This window comes from Zosterops lateralis (assembly GCF_965231275.1).
Source record: "Zosterops lateralis genome assembly, chromosome: 20".
NCBI lineage: Eukaryota > Metazoa > Chordata > Aves > Passeriformes > Zosteropidae > Zosterops > Zosterops lateralis.
Window position 1 is genome coordinate 5,679,657 of NC_139780.1, and position 15,629 is coordinate 5,695,285.

The window sequence follows — 15,629 nt, forward strand, 5'->3', positions numbered from 1 at the left end:
GCTGTGCCTTCTCTAGAGCTCAGTTAATGTAACATCTCCCCAGAGGCACTTGCTCATTGGATTGTATTTGTAATAGTGCCTGCCTGAAGCCAAGTCATCCCTTGAAAGCTTTTTTTTTTTTTTTTTTTTCAACCATGGAGAGATTTCCTAACTTCTAAGGTGACTTGTCACTGCCAGACAACACTGTCATACTGTAAGCAGAGTCACCTGCTCTGAAAGTCACCTAAGGTAAGGCTGTGGGGATGCTGACTAGTAACATTGTTGCTTAAACTTCACTTCAAAATTTTTTCTTCTATTTTAACCCTACTGTTTGGCCACAGTGGATAATGTGCTTCTCCTGAGCATATGCCAAACTCAAGTGTGTTTTCTGTCCTACCTCATTCTAACAGTGTACAAAGCACAACTGGAATGGGGCAGGATTATTAAAGTTTGATTCACAACCTTCTCCCTCCAGCTGTGGCAGTGGGTTAATATTCAGCTGCTTTGGGAGTATGAAATCCTCCAGAAATCTCACATCCAAAATCCAGTTTCAAAAGTAGCAGTACTTGAATTGCTGGATCCCAGTGGCAAAGGTCAACTTCGTGTGAGTCCACACAAATGCTTAATTTAGGATTCCTGGAATTTTCCATCCCTTCCTCCCTCTGTTTCCTTTAAAGGAATTTTATTGTACAATGGAAGAGTTTTTCTGGAGGAGACTTAATGAGAAGGGGGCTACTGAGCCTGAGTCATCTTTACAGCTGACAAATGTGTCCATTTCAATAAGTCACTACTCATGGCTTAAACATGGTTCACTCCCATTGTGTAAATGCACAAGCAGGGCTGTGGTTTGGCATCTGAGACCTGCGACTTGGTGTAACATTTCAGAATCGTGACATTCACTTTGTACATGGGATTGTTTGGGCAGCTGAGCAACAGCACCTTCCCCATGAGCACTGAGGGCTGCTCTTGTTTGCTCTGAAAGACTTGTATGACTGGACACTTCACCAGAATAAAAGTTTTAATTTGCATTTTCGTTCTATGTCTGCTTTCTTTGGTGTTTCCTGTGTATGAAGGCATTCAGCCTTCCATGATGTCACTTTTCAAAACACAGATGTTTGTAATTCCAGCTATTGTGTAGGATTATTGGGTTCTTTTACTCATTACAAAAGTCCGTGTGGATGATGACAATCCTTTATGAATTCAGTAGATGCACAGAGAAAGAGGTGCCGCTCTGTGACAAGCTGGGGCTGTGTCACAGATTTCACTATCACTTCAACAAATGTCTGAAACAGTTTCTGTTGCTGAGTTTTAAGGCTGTTACCATAGGAATTGTCTTTAGACTGGTAAATTATTTCAGTACCTGCCTTCCCCATGGGCTTCTTAACTGGAAATGCTGGCAAGATAGCATCTTTCCCAATTCATGATGTGTTACAGAGAATCAGTCTGTGACTTGCAAAGAAAATTTGAATTTCTGTGCAGCTCTTTTATTGTGTAGAAAGGTGTTTCTCTTGTGTTTTGCCTTCCCTCACTTCCTTTGTCCGTGACTACTTGACCACAGTGACATTGGTCCCACTTCTGACAGAGAACGTAAGCAGGTGAGTGGGAATTTGTAATGCTGCTTATTGATGAGTTTTAATGAAATGTAGGACTGAACCAAGAAAGGAGAAGATAAAATGTCCCTTGTCATCTAAGGCTCACCTGGACCTCAGCTCCTTTTGGCTGATTTACCTTTTGGAGGATTTACCTGGTCTTTGAGGAGCTGAGGAAATCATGCTTTCTTTGCTCCTTGTTTCTCATTAAGTATTCTTGTTGCTGATCATATCAAAGACTTCAGGAGAAGTGAGGTGGTCCAGTGGAAATTTTTCCTCCCTGATAACCCTGGCAGCAGTTTTGGTGTGAGTGCTGAGCTTCTTGAGCTGGCTTGGCTCCAATTGGCTTCAATAGGAACCCTTATTGGGATAATTGTACCAGTCCAAAAGGCTTTTGAAACACTTGATCTGTACCTTTCCTACAGATGTGGGATGGGCTTTGGCAGCCTCCAATAGAGTTTGCCAGAAGTTTTCTTGCAGAGCTGGCAGGAGAAAATGCTGGATCTGCAAAAAGAACTCTTGGAGGAGGAGGAAGGGAAGAAAAAGGAGCCATTTCCCAGTTTTGTCTAAGTACTGTCAACCTTTCTGCATAAACTTACGGGGAGAGGCTTTACAACGGTGGCATCCTTCTCTTTGACTTTTTTTGGGCATTGCGTGGCCAGAGTGGTTTTCCTTTTGCTGGAAAGGTCTTTCTGAGCCTCAAAACAGGGGCACAGCCAGAGTGGGAAAGAACAGGAGGACTCCTAAGGACAGACAAGGAAAGCTCCTGGAACCAGGATGGGTTTTATCTACTGGTAGCTGCTGCATTGTTTGCTTTTTATCTGCTATTTATTTTTGATCTGCTATTTCTATTGTTCAAAACATTCCACGGAACAGGAAAACTGTGGTTTGCTGCTGTGGCATGAACCAAAACAGCCTCTGGAGTCATGGTGTGTGCGTAAGGCGGGGAGTGGAGAAGGTGACGCGATAAATTGCTGGAAAAAAACACCCGGTGTGGGAATGAGGAGGACGTGACACGACAGTGACGGAGAGGGACTAAGGAGCGGTGTGGGAGTGTTTTCCAGGAGTGTTTCTCCAGGATTGCTGCCTCCCGGGGAGGGGTGAGGTGGGTCACACAATCACCTTGCAGGCAACAGCCTACAGCTGGTTTTTTCATCCCTGGTCATGCATCTGCCTTAAAAACTTTTCCACTCCATCAGTTGGTGAGAGACTGTTAAGAGGAAGGGGGAACTACAGGAATATTTTTTGATTAAAGTCTCTGGCAGAATTTAACTTTTTAAGCTATTGAATTAATATTCTCCTGTGTACAGGGAAAAGCCTGAAAAAAAGTTAAACTCCTAATTTCCTCTTTATTAAAAAAAAATCTAGTAAGATGTGGAGGGATTTTATCCACAATATTTACAGAATAGAAAACTTAATTTTTTCAAACAGCCTCTCTTTAAATGGATTTTCAGTTGCTTGGATGTAAACACTTTTCTGTGAGCATTTTGCATTCCTTCCTTTTGCTGGGTTTTCCTTTGGCTGGGTGAGCGATGCAAGAACCCGCCCCCATGGTACTATTTTTGTGAAGTGCTGCTGCAAGGGTGTTTTCGGTGTTTCCTGTAGGAGCCAAACACGTTTTCTTCTAGAGAAAATAACCTAAACACGTTTTCTTCTAGAGAAAATAACCTTCCCCAAGGATTCCCAATGGGAGGGATGTGTTGGCTGGCAGCGCCACCGCTGGGCTGGCAGCTGTTCCTCCCACTGTGACTTTTAGACCTACTTTCTGTATTTTTGTCCTCTGGTTTGAACTTTGTGTAGATTTGGCTTTACTTATTTGTAAATATTACATGGACTTCTGGAGCTGCAGGAGAGCGAACAGAGCAAGTGAAAGTTTAAATTACCAAAAAGCGGCTGTGAATGAAAATAGCAGAAGTATTCTTCATGGGTTTTACCAAACCTTCAGTGAAAGCTCTTTACCACCCTTTAGTCTGTCACATCCTGAGCTGGGGAGCCCTTTCAGGGGATATGCTAAAGTGCTGGCAGGACTCACTGACTAAGCAAAGAGGGCTCTGTAAGACCCTGAATCAGTACTTTAAATTTGTTCTAAGGCATCTTGATCTTCACACTTGAATCTTATTTTAACCCCCCCTTACCAGTTTAACTGTCCCATTTTTGAAGCTGGGCTATTAATTAAAAGTGATTCCTCCTTGGAGCTCAAGTGTTCATCAAGTTTGTGATTGCACTTGAATAGAAAAATTTTGCGTGCTTTGTTACCACCAAGAGCCAAAGCAATACTGTGCAGTCCTGAACGTCCCTGCCAGCAACAAAGAACTGGCGGTGGGGACAAAAATCTCGAGCTGTGCAAGAGTCCAACTACCCAGCGCTGGCTTTTATCACATGCTGGGATAAGGATCACGTGGAGAGGCGGTGAGTCAGCCCTGCAGAGCGCGGGTGGCATCGCGGTGTTGGCGGTGGGCTCTGGGGAGCTTCTGCCCCGATGGCATCCCTAACCCAACAGCAGATCCAGAAGGTAAGGACAGAGCTGCTCTGCGGGGAGGGAGCGCGTCCGGAGTGCAGGCAGGTGACACTGTGAGTGAGATACAGTCACTGCTAGTTAGCCTGTCAGCAGGACTAGCCAAGATCTGCTTTACAAACACTTTATATTCTCCTCAGCTTCTTGTATTACGTTAATTTTAGTGCGTGAGTGTTATGGCAACAAACTCTTCCGGCGGCATCTTGTCCCACGGAGCTCTTGGAGGGATTTCTCCTGTGCCCTTTCTGTCTGCTGCTCTGCTCTCAACCCTGAATTCGAAATCTTCCTGGCAAAGGATAATCTCTGGGGCATTCTATATAAAGAAACTAAGTTCACTGCCAACAGAGTTCGTTCTGCAAAGGATTGTGTAGTGAACTGTGAGAAATCACCCAGGGATTTTTTTCCTTAGAGAAAACAAAGCTTTCCAGCTTGTAAAGAAATCTCATTCTGATTTGGCACAAGTATGACTGCCCTGTTTGTGTTAGTGGGCTTGGCAGTTTAATAGCTGCTGTTTGCAGGTGTTAGATAAGATATCGTTGAACCACAAAAAGGCTCTGGTGATGAGATCTCTGTTTTGTAGACTGGGGGGGTTGAAATAGATTGTTCTTAACTGCTTGGCATTTCAGCCTCTTAATGAACCTTTTGCAACAGAAGCCCCTCCTGAAATTAAAAATTAAGAACGTGCTGCCTGGCTGCGGAGCTGGAGCTGGGATGCTTTTCACACTGTATAGTGTTTTCTCTTGCTTTGTGCTGCTTCCCCCGAGGACTCTGGGGACGAGCAGTCACCCGGTCTCTTCTAGTTCCATAAGGATGGCTTCCTTGTCCTGGAGCAGTTTTTCAGCGCAGAGGAATGTGACAGCATGAGGAGTCAGATCCAGAAAATCGTCGCGGAGATGGAAGTGCCGCCGCACTGCCGCACCGCGTTCTCCACCAGGGAGGAGGAGCAGCTCCAGGCGCAGGTACCGAGAAGGGCAGGGCTGCCCCTCTTGGAGAGCTGGAAAGAGGAAGGAAAAAGGCAAATTGCTGATCAGGGTTCACTCTGGGGTAACATGACTCTTCCTTCTAACTGAACATAACACAGGGAAAGGAATTTGCTCTCCAGCTTTCTGCAAACGTTTGCTGGGATGTTTTGAAGAGTGTTATCAGTGTGTGGCTCTGCTGTGCTTTGAACCCCTGGTAGCCACAGGTATGTCTCACAGATATACTTTGTACATGTTCTGCAGACAGAAAACTGGTTATTTGCCAGGCAGCCAGCAAAAGAAAAGCAAAGGTAATCTCTATGTGAGATGTTTTTATAAAGCCTTGGTAAGCACCAAGACATGTGGTGTTGTGGAAAGCCTTTTTATGAGTGATTTTTCACTGTGTTTTGTTTATGCTGTGGCTTGGTGGGAAAAAGTTGCAGGTGAGTGTTAATGCTTTGATTGAAGGTTCATTTATGTTTTTACGAGAATGCTATCTTTACTGGGCTCTTATCCCTGGCAGGGTAGCTCGGATTATTTCCTAACCAGTGGAGACAAGATTAGATTCTTCTTTGAGAAAGGTGTTTTGGATGGGAAAGGTAAGCCCTGCCTGAGTTAGCTACATGGAGGGGATGGGAAAAGGCTGAGTGAGGGATCAGGGGGCAGTTTCCAGCTCAAGGAATGATTCCTGCTTTTCAAACAATGTTAAATTATGGTTTTGTTTTGTAGGTAACTTTCTAATTCCAAAGGAGAAGTCTGTCAGCAAAATTGGCCACGGTATGTTTAAAGGATGGGGTTTGGAGAGGGATGGACAAAAGAGATGTGGCTTTCAGACATGAGGATTTCTGCAGACCTACTCACTGTACATAACTGTCTCTGCAATGCTTTCCATGCTGCCCCTCACTCTCTGCTCTCAGAGGACTGTATGTTCTGTTCCAATCCTTTTCAAAAACCCCTTCTCAGAGGTTTCTCAGCGATGAATAGCTCAGAGTCACTGACATGTGAAAGTTTGGACTTCAGCCCTTGGCTCTTTTATGTAAGAGATTTGCTCTGAGAATTTACCACCTGAGACTATTGACATTCAGTACAGACCAAACTCTCTCCTGTATCCTGTGCTGGGTTGCTGATATTGAAGCTGCCCTCTGTCCCACCAACACCTTTTCTTTACCCTTACTGGTCTGTTTGACCTAATTTTCTACCAGTTCCTGGACTTGCATTTTGATCTCTTTTGTTTTGAAACAATACATGGAAAACGAGAGCAGGATTCCCTCCACCTGCAAATGTGAACTTTGTTCTGACTAAACTTCACTACAGCTGGAAATTCAGTACTAAGAGTTACTGTTCTTTGGTTTTCTCAGAAAAACACTCTCTTCTTCCCAGGCCCACTGCCATTCTGTCATGCTTCAGCTTTTCTTCAGGGGAAGTGAAAACAACTGTAGATTCCTGCTGACCCAGCAACTTAACAATTCAAAAGCCTTTTCTAGTCTTATTTTCTGTAATTACTCATTTTGGTCAAGTCTCATCCCTTGCTTGAGAGCAGCTCCTGCTGGACTTGGGCAAGTGTTCTCGTGGCAAATCTGATCAGAATGAGCTGGAGGCACAACTCTGAGTCTTTGCTTTGTGGATTTGTCAGAGCTGGGTTGTGGCAAGAGTCTGCACAAACACTGACCTGCTGGCTGGGGCTCTCTGAAGGGCACCAAAGATGAGCTCTAGGTCCTTTTTGCAGTACTTCACTTTTCTGGTAGGTCTTAAGAGATGTGTTTTTAAGGATGGATTCACCCTGAATAAATGTGCCTCAGGGTCATGTGTAATAGTTGTCACTTGTGTAATATAATACTGAATCACATAATATTCCATTTTGTTCACTCTGTTGTACATTAGCTTTTATGTGTGTGCAGTTTGTGGCCAGGGAGTGATTATATTTATGGTCTTTAATGATGTAAGTGTCCTGTCACATTTATCTGTCTTGGGAGGGATGAAGGTTTCTGGCTGCAATTTACCCTGCTTGGCTGTGGTGTCTGCAGCTCATCACTGAGAGCTGCATTTCCTTCTCTTCCTGAAATCTTCTATCTGAGCCTTTTCTTTCCCCTTAGCTCTGCACGCTTATGATCCTGTCTTCAAGCAAATCACACACTCCCCCAAGGTGCAGGTGAGCTATTACTGCTTCCTAGAATGGTCTTGGGGAAGAAAAATAAATTGCAGAGTAGTTAATGTTAGTTTTCCACACTGGCAGGGGGAGTAATTTTGTCAGTGAAAGGAAATTTAAATATCTTTAAATAATAATGCTAAATAGTGTGCAGAAAACATAAATCTTGGAATTTTTTTTTTCTTTTTTGCAGGAACTGGGGAGAAAACTAGGACTTGAGAGACCAGTAGTTGTGCAGAGCATGTATATCTTCAAGGTACAGTAATTCACGTCTTGTCACTCAAGAAATAAGACCCTGTTAAGTGAGAAGCTGTGAAACTCTTCACACATCACTTTTTTTTTCTTTGCAGCAACCTGGCATTGGTGGTGAAGGTGAGATTTGTGTTATCTTGATATCACACTGCAGATAATGCTCCTTTAGGAAAGGAATATTACCAGGGAAAAGGCTCAGAATCAGATTTAAACCTGTGAGTTTGGTGGTCCAGACCTTCTTAAAAATCTTTGAAATCTACATTTTTCCGAAAAGTTTCTACATCATATGCGGCTTGAACAAAGAGCTGCTTTTACATTTGCAGCAGGGTAAAAGGTGGAATTTTAATGTAAGATTTAATGTGTGTGATAGGTGGGTGGGCAGGGGAGGGCTCTGAGTCAGGGAGATGCAACACTGAAATCCTTCTAGAGGAACTGTATCCCATTAAAGACCCCAATGACAGTCTTTTCTTGCAGTGACACCACACCAGGATGCCACCTTCCTGCACACAGAGCCTCTGGGCAGAGTCCTGGGGTTCTGGATCGCCCTGGAAGATGCCACACAGGAGAATGGCTGTTTGTGGTTCATCCCTGGCTCTCACACCAGTAAGAGCATGTGTGTGACCATTGCTGGTCACCAGCACAGTCCTCTAGAGCACACAGGGTAGCTTTAAACTTCTGCTCACCTAAAGATTCACTCAGTGAGTGTAATCGTAATGCTCTTCAGGTTTTGAGCCACTCATTCCTCAAATCCTGGAGCCAGCTGTACTCCTATCATGGTTTGTGCTCCTATAGAAAGCACAAATGGACCAAAGGTTGGCTTTGCTTAAGTGTGCGACTATTTGTGTTCCTAAGAGTCTGTTGCAATGCACAGAAGGGGCCAAAAAGGCAAACAAAAGGCAGCTGTTTGATCTGTTTCTGCCACAGCTGGAAAATCCTAAATCTCTACTTGATGAAAAAGACCCCAGCCAAATTACTAAGGAAAGTGTGAATATAGTTATAATAAAGTTCTTATTATTGCCAAGAGAAATCACTGACATTGTTCCTTTGCTGTGCAGAATTTAGCAGGGTGTTTAATTTTCTGTGTGCTTGCTTATTATGTGGATTTGCAGATGGGATTACCAGGAGGATGGTCCGTGCAGCTTCAGGTGCCTCAACATGTGTAGAATTTGTAGGCTCAGAGCCAGCCTATGATGACAAGCAGTTCATACCTCTGCCTATAAGTAAAGGTACAAACAGCCCCAAATGTGGTGCTTCACAGCACAAGATAACATAAGGGAGCTAAAATCATATTTTAACCCTGTACCTTCCCTTCCACTGGAAAGCCAGAGTCATCTTTTGGAAAACAGCAGTCCAGGTGATTTTTTCCCACAGGTGGACTTATCCTCATCCATGGTGAGGTTGTCCATAAGAGTGAACTGAATAGCTCAGAGTCTTCTCGCCATGCGTTCACCTTCCACGTGATGGAAGCCAAAGGCACCACCTGGAGCAAAGAGAACTGGTAAGGGGGTGATCCTCACAGGTGCCAGAGGAAATTGAAGCCTTTCCAGTGCAATAGGATAATGTTGGGGGTCAGTTTGTTGGTAGTATCTCAGCTGGTGTTGATTTCGTACCTGCAGAACTGGAATAACCTCTGAAGTTTTGCTTTTATTTCTTCTTTACTCCCTAGGCTCCAGCCAACTCCTGAACTGCCTTTTCCATCACTCTACACTTAGTGACTGGCTTGTGGAGTCAATAGCTGATCAATATTCCTTTCTGATTGTTCATTCACGGTCTCTTTAAAAACAACCTTCCCTAGATCAGCTCTCAATGTTCATTCATCCTCCTCCTCAAAACTGGGACCGTTGTCACGGCCCAAAACCTGCAGTAGACAGAAGATTCTACTGCAGCAGGAGTCCTGCCAGTATGAGAGTAGTCACCCAGTCCTTTTGGTAAGGAAACACCTTCAGTCTTGAAAACAAACCAATTAAGACCATTGCACTTCGATTGGGACCACTTACCAAGTATTTCTCCTTGCAGATACTCAGTATTTTCTTGTGTTTAGGAGCTTAAGTGTATTTCTTGGCTGGTTGACTCCAGCAATGCAGATGATAACATGTTGTGGGGAGAAGTTTGAGTTTCACCCCTAGCTTTCTGTCTTACTGTTCAAATAACAGTGATTTAAAACAATCCTGTAGTGGGTAAAAAGAAGCAGGAGGTCAGCTTTTTATAGTCAATCTTCTAAATACTCCTTGCAGACAGTAGCTGAGTGTTTTATCTCTGGTTGTAATTAAAAATATGACAATCTTTAAACATTCATGTTGAAATGATGGAAACAAAAAACCTAAATCAAACTCTTTACACCTAAATAAAAATATAGACATTTTCCTTCTCATCTCTATCGTATTTTCTTTGAGGAAGACACAGTATGACCTCCCAACAGATGGGGACAGTGCTAAATTGTCTGGTGAGCAGCTGGAACTCTCAGTATGCACAAGAACAATTTCTATCCTCAAAACCTCACCAAACCCAAACCAACTTATAACAAGGAATGTTTGGAAATGCAAGCTACACCCTGGGCAAGCTTTAGTCTGTATCCTGAACTGAACAGAAGCTGTGTAGGTGCGATTTCACCAGGACTGGCAACTCTGAGATAGGAGCCCAGTGTCACCAATGCAGGAATTATATCAGAGTCACCCTAAGGCTGCTGAGGGCCGTGGCAGAGTGGACCCAAATCTTACTGACTCATCTCTCTCAAAAGTAAATTGGGGAGCTGGGTCAGGGCAGCAGCAGGAACATTTAATGCAAAATTTCTGCATTCAAAAACTGCCTTTTCTACAGTTTGTTCAAAAGTTGGAAGCAGGGTGGAGGGAAAGCAAATTTCTCTACCTCCAGAGGTCACCATGATGTCAGTGGTGAAGGCTGTGGCTTGTGACAGAAGCAACTCAAGTTTTGTCAGCATCTTTCCAGGAGAGGAGTTAATAGTTTAGAATTCTGCTGAGGAAGGATAATTTGTCCTGACTTGCACCACTACCTGCAGCATGCAAAACCATCTGCTTCAAGTACATAAATAAAAAAGCTGGATTGATGGGCAGGATTCCCTGTTAAATGTGAAGGAAACAGCCCAGCAGTTACTGAGTTTGGATTCTACAGCGCATCTGACAATTTTCTGTTACTAACCAGCTCTGGCCAACTCTGGCATCCTCAGGGAAAGCAGCACCAAATCTCAGGAGCCCTTCCCAGGCAGGGGGATGAATTGGGCAATGCTGCTTCTCAGCTATTCCAGTCCTGGCTTGTTGCAGGGACACACAAGATTGGATTCTGGAGCCAATTCTGCTGACTCAGGACTGGCTTCACTCCATCCCTGGTCTTATCCTCCCTCCCAAGGCATGGTCTCAGAGCTACAGGCCTGCAGGACAGTGTTGTTTAAGTTGGACTTCCCCCAAACTGTTCCCAAAAGTGAATTAAAAAAGGGTCAGAAGTGAACTTCATGATGCAAACTAGAATCCTGGAATGACAATCTCCTGATTGGACACATCCCTGGAGACAGGAAGGACATTTGTGTTTTGTTCTAATGGACAGTGGGCAAAACAGTGAGAAGAGACTGTTGATACAGAAGGGTTTCATACATAGAAATGAAGTGGGGTTTTTTGGCCACAAAATGGTAGCTGTAATTTTAATTAAATGGATGGACTTCGGTAGCTTTAGTCAATTTGTTGATAGAAGCATTTTTATAAATTATTTGATTAAACATCTGGCTGAAAAAATGTGAGAAGTAGGACAGTGTAATAGTAGAAAATTTTATTGACTTCAACAGATTTTCTGCTTTCAGGATTAATGTGTAATTAGTTTTAGCTGTGACTTAATTTTCACCCCATATTCATTCTCAGTTAATTTAGAGATGAAATCTTGAGAAAGAGAAAATATTTTTCTTTCTGAAGCAAACTTCAGGGCTAAAGATTCACTGCTTTTATTAGTATGGTCTGGAATGAGGAGTGTCTGACATTCCCAAACCTTCACCACCCACCCTGCATAACTCAGCTGTGGCAGCTACTGATTTTGGAGTTGTGTTTGTGCATTGTGGTGTGGTTTTGGCTCTTTCTGATGAGGACTGGATGTAGCTGGACATTTGTACCTGGTTTCTGTGCCCACCCTCATTATCAAACATGCTTTACATTGTGCTTACACAGGAACAAGAGTTCACACATTGAACACAAGACACAGGACTCAGTGCAGAAAACAAGGTACAGTACAGAGGTAGGAACATCTGAGAGACTTGCTTATTTTTTCCTCTCTAATCGACTTACCTCTTCTTCCTCTGCTTCCCTTGAGCACCCAGAAGAAACTTAAATTGCTTTATTAAATACAATTACTGTTTTTATCAGTCATGTTTGTTGGTGTTAGAACATAAATCTGGCTATTTTTGACAGGTGTAAAAACAAGATCAAATCAAAACCTTTATTTTAAATAAGTCCTTTTCATTTCTGTTCTCAACAAGTTTCTCTGCTGTACCAAAAGATCAGCTTTGAGCTTTCATTACAGTGCATTTCCTAGTACCTTTCTCTAGGAAGGGAGAAAATGCTGTTCCTGGAAGTGCTTCTATGCCATGAGCATGATCTGGAGGTAGAGAGGCAGCAGCAGATTATCAATTTGAGTGGTGTAAGCTTCCAACAGAGAAACCAAACTCACAGATGCCAGAATCCAGGCGTAGCTGGCGTTCAGGTTCACACTGTTGTCAAAGATCAGAATGAGAGCCACAGCAATGATCTGAGCAAAAATAGCTGTCATTGTCCCTTCAAAGGTCTTCTTTGTTCCTGGCCATTTGATTTCCCCCATTGTACTGCCAAAAACAGAGGCAATGGTGTCTCCTACCCCTACTGCCAATACCCCGGAGTAGGGAACCAGTGCTCCTGCCCCAGGCAAGGTGCCTTTAGGAGCACAAGACCTGGGAAACAACCACACTGGGAGGGACATGCCAAGGAGGAGATAAATATGAGTCAAGATTAGAGGTCCACTGTCTCTTTCATCCAAGAAGAGAGAGAGCAAATGCCTCAGGGTTTGTCCAAAGGGTTTGATCCTGAAGTACCGAACATACTCTAAGAAGATAAACACTGCCAGACACAGCACTGCAGCAACGTAGAGGAGCTGGCGGTCATAAATTAGTCCAGGAACATATGTAGCTACAACAATTAAATGGAAATATTTCCTGGTTATAGTCGAGGCTTGGTGTTTTTTAGATTCAGATGATCTCTTAGCATTCTGGTAGAAAACTACACCACATGCCGAGGCAGCCAAGAAAGTCCAATACACAAGAAGGTAAAGTCTTGTCTGTGTCTGAAACAGAAACTGGAGCAGCCAGAACAGAGGGTTCCTCTGGATCAGTCGGTACAGCCAAGGCATGATGACCCCTAAGCCTAACACTGCTGTCATCATGTGGAAAAACATGGAGGAGATCCACGTGCCTGAATCCATGAAAATGAAGAGCACAGTAAAAAAAAGACCAAGAAGAACAACTCCGACAACTGCTACCAGAAGGAAGAAGTCAATGGGATCCCCTCTCCCCTCGACTACATTCAGTGAGCGTTTAATGAGCTGATTGAGAACAAAACTCACACCTCCAAGAACCAGCAGTGCTTCTCCAGGAGTAAAACATCGAGGCAACAAATACAGCAAGATCATACTGAGGTAGACAAAAATGAGCAGCACCTCTAGAACCTCTATCACTTCTGAGACAGTCAAGGAATGTTTCATGGTGTAGACAATCACACTGCCAGCAACACCAGTCAGGATGCAAGTGTTGGTTGGCATGGGTTTGGTGATGCCAACTGCTAAGACGGACAGGAAGAGGGCGAGCAGCATTCCTGTGGAAGCCACCACGATGCCAAAGCGCTCGAAGTAGACGATGCCGGCAGCCCTGCACCTCTCCTTCATCACCACCCCCAGCAGGGGGATGACCATGCTGGCGGGCAGGAGGCCGCTGTTGGCCGCCCCCCGGAACTGGAACACAGCCCCTCCCTGCTGCAGCAGCCGGTCCCATTTGAACTGGACGTAGAAGGCCTGGACGGCCAAAGCCAGGGCACACCAGGAGAAGCGGTCCCACACCACCGCGTGCACCGACAGCGCCACGGCAAACACCAGCAGCGACTCCACCACCACTGGCTTGTTCAGCATGGTTCCAGCCCGGCCTGCCTCCAGCTTGCAGGATCTCAGCAGTCCCAATGTGCTCAGTTGTCTGTTAGGAAGAATTCCCGTCCATGCTATTGAGATTCCTATTAAAAAACAAACAAAAAAAAAAATCAACAACAAACAACCCCCCAAAAAAACCCAAAAAACCAAACCAAAACAAACCCAAAGAAACAAAAAAAAAGCAGCAAGCAATTAAAGCAGCTACTTGGACAGGTACGGTGTTTGCACAGCTATTTTGTTCTCAAACTCAATTTAAACTGATAGTTACGTGCCAATTACTAATGTCAACACACAGATACTTAAAAATATATAAAACCAGTGAGGTGAGCCAATCTTGCACTTCACCTTCTCTAAGTGAAGGCTCACAGCCCAGTGACAGCTGTCCTGCAAACCAGTCTTTCCTTTAAACTTTTGGACTGGAAGATAAGAAGCTGACATAATGAGCAACAGGCATATTTACTCTGTTAGGTTAAATCTCATCTTATCTTCTTCAAAGAATTACAGACATTGGCAACATGGTGCAATTCTCACCAGCATTTATTGCTTCCTGGCAACTTTGATTTCTCTATGGATACATAACTCGATAATCAGGCATTTATAAACCTCAGCCATTACACTGGCACCTCTTCTGGGGTCTTTGAAGGTCTCAGGTTCTTTATTTCTGTTGGAAATATTATGGATGATCCAGTTGTGAAACTGCATTACTTCATCCTTTCTGGCCCACCCTTAAGCTGATTAGCAGCAAGGTCTTACTGAATTCTGCTCCCCAAGTCTCATTGCCAATATCTACAGCAGCTCCCTCATGGAAGTTTATTTAAGGTTCTCTTTTGGGTTTTCAGCCAGTGTTGAATGCTGACACCAGATTACAAAGCTGACAAAATAACAGCAATATCACTGAGGAACTATTACAGTTTGTACTGTCAAACTTCCTTAGACAGTGTGTCTGCAGTGTTTAGATATTTATGACTGTACTGAAAACTTAATTATTGATAGATTGCTTTTTGGCATCCTTATTCACATAGCCTGAAATACTTGATTGCAAAACAGCTTCATTGCATGCACTGTTGCTACACAGCTCCAGCAGGCCAAGTGTAATCTTTTGTCATTGCAATTAATTTCTAAACAGGAGAAGAATTATTCATGCAGTCAATAAAACAGAACTGGTCTGGGCAATATCTTTCTCCAACCAGTAATGGTTTTAGGGTTCTCTCGCTGCTGTTTCTGAGCAGTGGGGAGGGGGAAGCCTGAGGCTTATTGGAGAAGCAGCAGAGTAAATGTCACCTGCCAACCAAAGACGGAGTCCTCCTACTCAAGTCTGGCAACCTTAAGCTTGCACCCCATCTCTTGTATCAAGGGCAGCTTCCCCGCCTGGCTGCAAGACTCGGCAGAATTCCACCCTGGGCGAGTGTTTAGACCTGACAATCTGCAAGGCGATGTATTTCAGTGCTGAGTTATTTCGTTTCTTTGTGCCTGCCGCAATCCCCCCCTCCACACCGTTTTTCAGGTAGCATGAAGCTCCTCGGCACTGCCGCTCTCTCGTCATGGAACGGGACCCATCGCCCTACGGTTCGAGCCAGTTTCGTGATTCGCATCCCGTTTGCTCAGGGCAGGGAAGCTTCCCACTGACGTGCCGCCAAACGGCTGGTACCCTCGCCTCGCTGCAGCCCCTGCCCGCTCCCTCTCTTCCCCACGCCCCCGCAGCGCTGTGGACTCCCCTCAACCCGTGGGCTGCCCGCGCCCTGTCCTTCCACGCCGCTCGCCGCCGCCTCCCGTCCACCTCAGCCGCGACACCACCAACCCAGCCTCCGCTACTGGGAGCGACATCCGCCCGGGGTAGGTGTCGGAAGCGCTCCCGGGTGATTCCCGGTTCCAGCGCGAAGCCGCGGCCCCGCCCCCGGGAGCCCAACGCGCACCCACCTCACGGGACGCCGCCATCTTGCCGCGCCTCCTGTCACATGACCCACCGGTGGGGGCGCGTCCAGAGGGGCGTGGCTTGTGGAGCACCACGTGACGCCGGCGTGGTCGGG

At 44.8% G+C, this 15,629-nt stretch overlaps 2 protein-coding genes across 8 annotated transcripts; one reads left to right on the top strand and one right to left on the bottom strand.

Moving 5' to 3' along the window:
* Positions 1 to 3,866: 3,866 nt before the first annotated feature.
* On the top strand, positions 3,867 to 9,811 carry PHYHD1 (phytanoyl-CoA dioxygenase domain containing 1). Of its 3 annotated transcripts, none has more exons than XM_083875729.1 (11): positions 3,867 to 3,977; positions 4,884 to 5,042; positions 5,566 to 5,641; positions 5,772 to 5,819; positions 7,136 to 7,191; positions 7,382 to 7,444; positions 7,539 to 7,560; positions 7,915 to 8,043; positions 8,550 to 8,666; positions 8,812 to 8,938; positions 9,107 to 9,811. In XM_083875729.1, exons 2-11 carry the CDS (start codon positions 4,944 to 4,946, stop codon positions 9,150 to 9,152), a joined length of 783 nt encoding a protein of 260 aa, XP_083731855.1. In that variant the 5' UTR covers positions 3,867 to 3,977; positions 4,884 to 4,943; the 3' UTR covers positions 9,153 to 9,811. The 3 variants fall into 3 exon arrangements, with proteins under 3 accessions (XP_083731855.1, XP_083731853.1, XP_083731854.1); XM_083875727.1 differs by having other exon boundaries at positions 3,966 to 4,080; XM_083875728.1 differs by having other exon boundaries at positions 3,977 to 4,080; positions 4,848 to 5,042.
* DOLK (dolichol kinase) lies at positions 9,169 to 15,586 on the bottom strand. 5 transcript variants are annotated; one of them, XM_083875723.1, is made up of 2 exons: positions 15,520 to 15,586; positions 9,169 to 13,685 (listed from the first exon to the last, which is right to left on the bottom strand). In XM_083875723.1, the coding sequence occupies exon 2, from the start codon at positions 13,585 to 13,587 to the stop codon at positions 12,016 to 12,018; it is 1,572 nt and encodes a 523-aa protein (XP_083731849.1). In that variant the 5' UTR covers positions 13,588 to 13,685; positions 15,520 to 15,586; the 3' UTR covers positions 9,169 to 12,015. The 5 variants fall into 5 exon arrangements, with proteins under 5 accessions (XP_083731849.1, XP_083731852.1, XP_083731848.1 ...); XM_083875726.1 differs by lacking the exon at positions 15,520 to 15,586 and adding an exon at positions 15,401 to 15,439; XM_083875722.1 differs by lacking the exon at positions 15,520 to 15,586 and adding an exon at positions 15,097 to 15,241.
* Between the last annotated feature and the right edge of the window lie 43 nt (positions 15,587 to 15,629).